This window comes from Cebus imitator, unplaced genomic scaffold (genome assembly GCF_001604975.1).
Source record: "Cebus imitator isolate Cc_AM_T3 unplaced genomic scaffold, Cebus_imitator-1.0 Scaffold524, whole genome shotgun sequence".
In the NCBI taxonomy this organism is placed as follows: Eukaryota; Metazoa; Chordata; class Mammalia; order Primates; family Cebidae; genus Cebus; species Cebus imitator.
The window spans coordinates 689,646-691,802 of NW_016107839.1; the positions used below are offsets into that span (position 1 = coordinate 689,646).

General features: G+C 64.9%; 1 protein-coding gene and 1 long non-coding RNA gene across 4 annotated transcripts in view; both read left to right on the forward strand.

Annotated features, from left to right (window-relative positions):
• LOC108293153 overlaps window positions 1-497 on the forward strand; it is a 1,582-nt gene extending 1,085 nt beyond the window's left edge. Inside the window, exons 2-4 of the long non-coding RNA XR_005197686.1 lie at window positions 7-106; window positions 157-356; window positions 454-497. This is a non-coding gene — a long non-coding RNA (uncharacterized LOC108293153). The remainder of the gene's footprint in view (window positions 1-6; window positions 107-156; window positions 357-453) is intronic.
• Window positions 1-1,711, forward strand: part of PCSK4 (proprotein convertase subtilisin/kexin type 4) — a 10,429-nt gene extending 8,718 nt beyond the window's left edge. The window contains exons 14-15 of one of the 3 annotated variants that reach the window (XM_017514393.2): window positions 685-807; window positions 951-1,711. In XM_017514393.2, the coding sequence (XP_017369882.1) occupies window positions 685-807; window positions 951-1,333 (506 nt within the window). In that variant the 3' untranslated portion in view covers window positions 1,334-1,711. Of the gene's footprint in view, window positions 1-684; window positions 808-947 lie in introns of all 3 variants that reach the window. The other 2 variants (XM_017514392.2, XM_017514394.2) reach the window with 2 other exon arrangements.
• Window positions 1,712-2,157: the final 446 nt, after the last annotated feature.

Sequence of the window (2,157 nt, forward strand, 5' to 3'; positions counted from 1 at the left end):
CGGTAGGTGTGCAGTGACAGGCACGCAGTAGGTGTGGAGTCACCCGGGAGATGTCGGTGTGCAGTGACGGGCACACGGTAGGTGTGCAGTGACAGGCACACAGTAGGTGTGGAGTCACCCAGGAGATGTCAATGTGGAGTGATGGGCACGCAGTAGGTGTGGAGTCACCCGGGAGATGTTGGTGTGCGGTGACAGGCACGCAGTAGGTGTGCAGTGACAGGCACATAGTAGGTGTGCAGTGACAGGCACACAGTAGGTGTGGAGTCACCCAGGAGATGTTGGTGTGCGGTGACAGGCACACAGTAGATGTGCAGTGACGGGCACACAGTAGGTGTGGAGTCACCCAGGAGATGTCGGTGTGCAGTGACAGGCACGCAGTAGGTGTGCAGTAATGGGCACACAGTAGGTGTGGAGTCACCCAGGAGATGTCGGTGTGCGGTGACAGGCACGCAGGTGTGCAGTGATGGGCACACAGTAGGTGTGGAGTCACCTGGAAGATGTCAGTGTGGAGTGACAGGTGCACAGTAGGTGTGCAGTGACAGGCGCACAGTAGGTGTGCAATTCCCGGGAGACGTGGACCAGCCTGGGCCCTGGTGGGAGCTGCAGGGGAGGGATCCCAGGGACAGCCAGGTCCAGGCTGCCAAGAGCCTCTTCCTCCTGTGCCCACCTGTGACCCCTGCCCAGGGACGCTGTACCGCTACACGCTGCTGCTCTACGGGACGGCGGAGGACATGACAGCCAGGCCTCCAGGCCCCCAGGTGACCGGCAGCTTGTGTGTGCGGCGGGACACGGAGGGGCTGTGCCAGGGTGAGTGCCGGCACGGCAGGGCCCACGGCTGGGAGGTCAGGCGGCCACCGCGGGCACTGTGCCTGTGGCCCCAGGAGGGCAGATGGCGGGCAAAAGGCCTCGGGTGGCAAGCTCACGGCTTCCATGGCCGTATCCCCGAGCAGCATGTGGCGACCCCACCTACATCCTGGGACAGCTCTGTCTGGCCTCCTGCCCCCCGCGCTTCTTCAACCACACAAGGCTGGTGACCGCCAGGCCCGGTCACCCGGCGGCACCTGCGCTGAGGGTCTGTTCCAGCTGCCACGCCTCCTGCTACACCTGCCGTGGCAGCTCCCCGAGGGACTGCACCTCCTGTCCCCCATCTTACACACTGGACCAGCATCAGGGCTCCTGCTTGGGGCCCACCACCCCCGACAACCACCGCCAGCTTAGAGCTGCCGCCTGCCCCTACCACCGCTGCCCAGCCTCGGCCATGGTGCTGGGCCTCCTGGCCGTGACCCTCGGGGGTCCCGTCCTCTGCGGCGTGTCCACAGACTGCCCACCATAGGCCTGGCTTGTGCCAGGGCCAACCCCAACAACCCCCAGGTCTGGCTGCCAGCTGGAATCCGAAGTCATCAGCTCAGAAAGTGACACTTCCCTGGCCTGGGTCCCTGGCAGGCACTGCTGCCCTGCCACCTCCACAGGCCGGCCCCAGAGGAGCAAGCACCAGCCCCCGACGCCCGGCTTGCCAGGAACCCCGCAGGCTGGGGGGAAGAGAGAGAGAGGTCTCCTATGCCTTTTGGGTTGGGGCAGAGGCTGGACCGTGACCACTGCCCTTTCCGAGCCCCGGAAGCCACGGGAAAGTGGAGGGACAGGAACTGGATGCCGTCCGTCTCAGGCCCGTGTCCAGCCTCAGAGTTTGCAAATAAAGGTTGCATCGAAGGTGCTCGGTCGGTGGTCTCCTCTGCAGCCGGACGGGCCCGAGGCCCCAGGGCTCAGGTGGTTTCTGCTCGGGGGTCCCCGGACGTCAGCCCATGGAGAATGCAGCCGGCCATGGAGAAGGAGTCCGCCCAGGCCCAGGGACCCCAGGCAGCGGGAGCAGTGGGGAGTGGCCACGGGTCGGCAGTGGAGTCCAAGCCCAGAACGTGGGTCACCATGGCCCAGACTCCTCTCCCCACATGGTGGCTTCCACTTTTGTTTGTTTGAGACAGGGTCTCCCTACGGTGACCGGGCTAGAGTACGGTGGCCTGACTGTCGCTCACTGCAGCCTTGGGCTGTGGCCTCAAACAGTCTTCCCTCCCTGGCCTCCCAAAGTGCTGGAGCACCTGGTCCTTCCCTCCCTCCCTCCCTTCCCTTCCCTCCCTCCCTCCATTTCCTTCCCTCCCTCCCTCC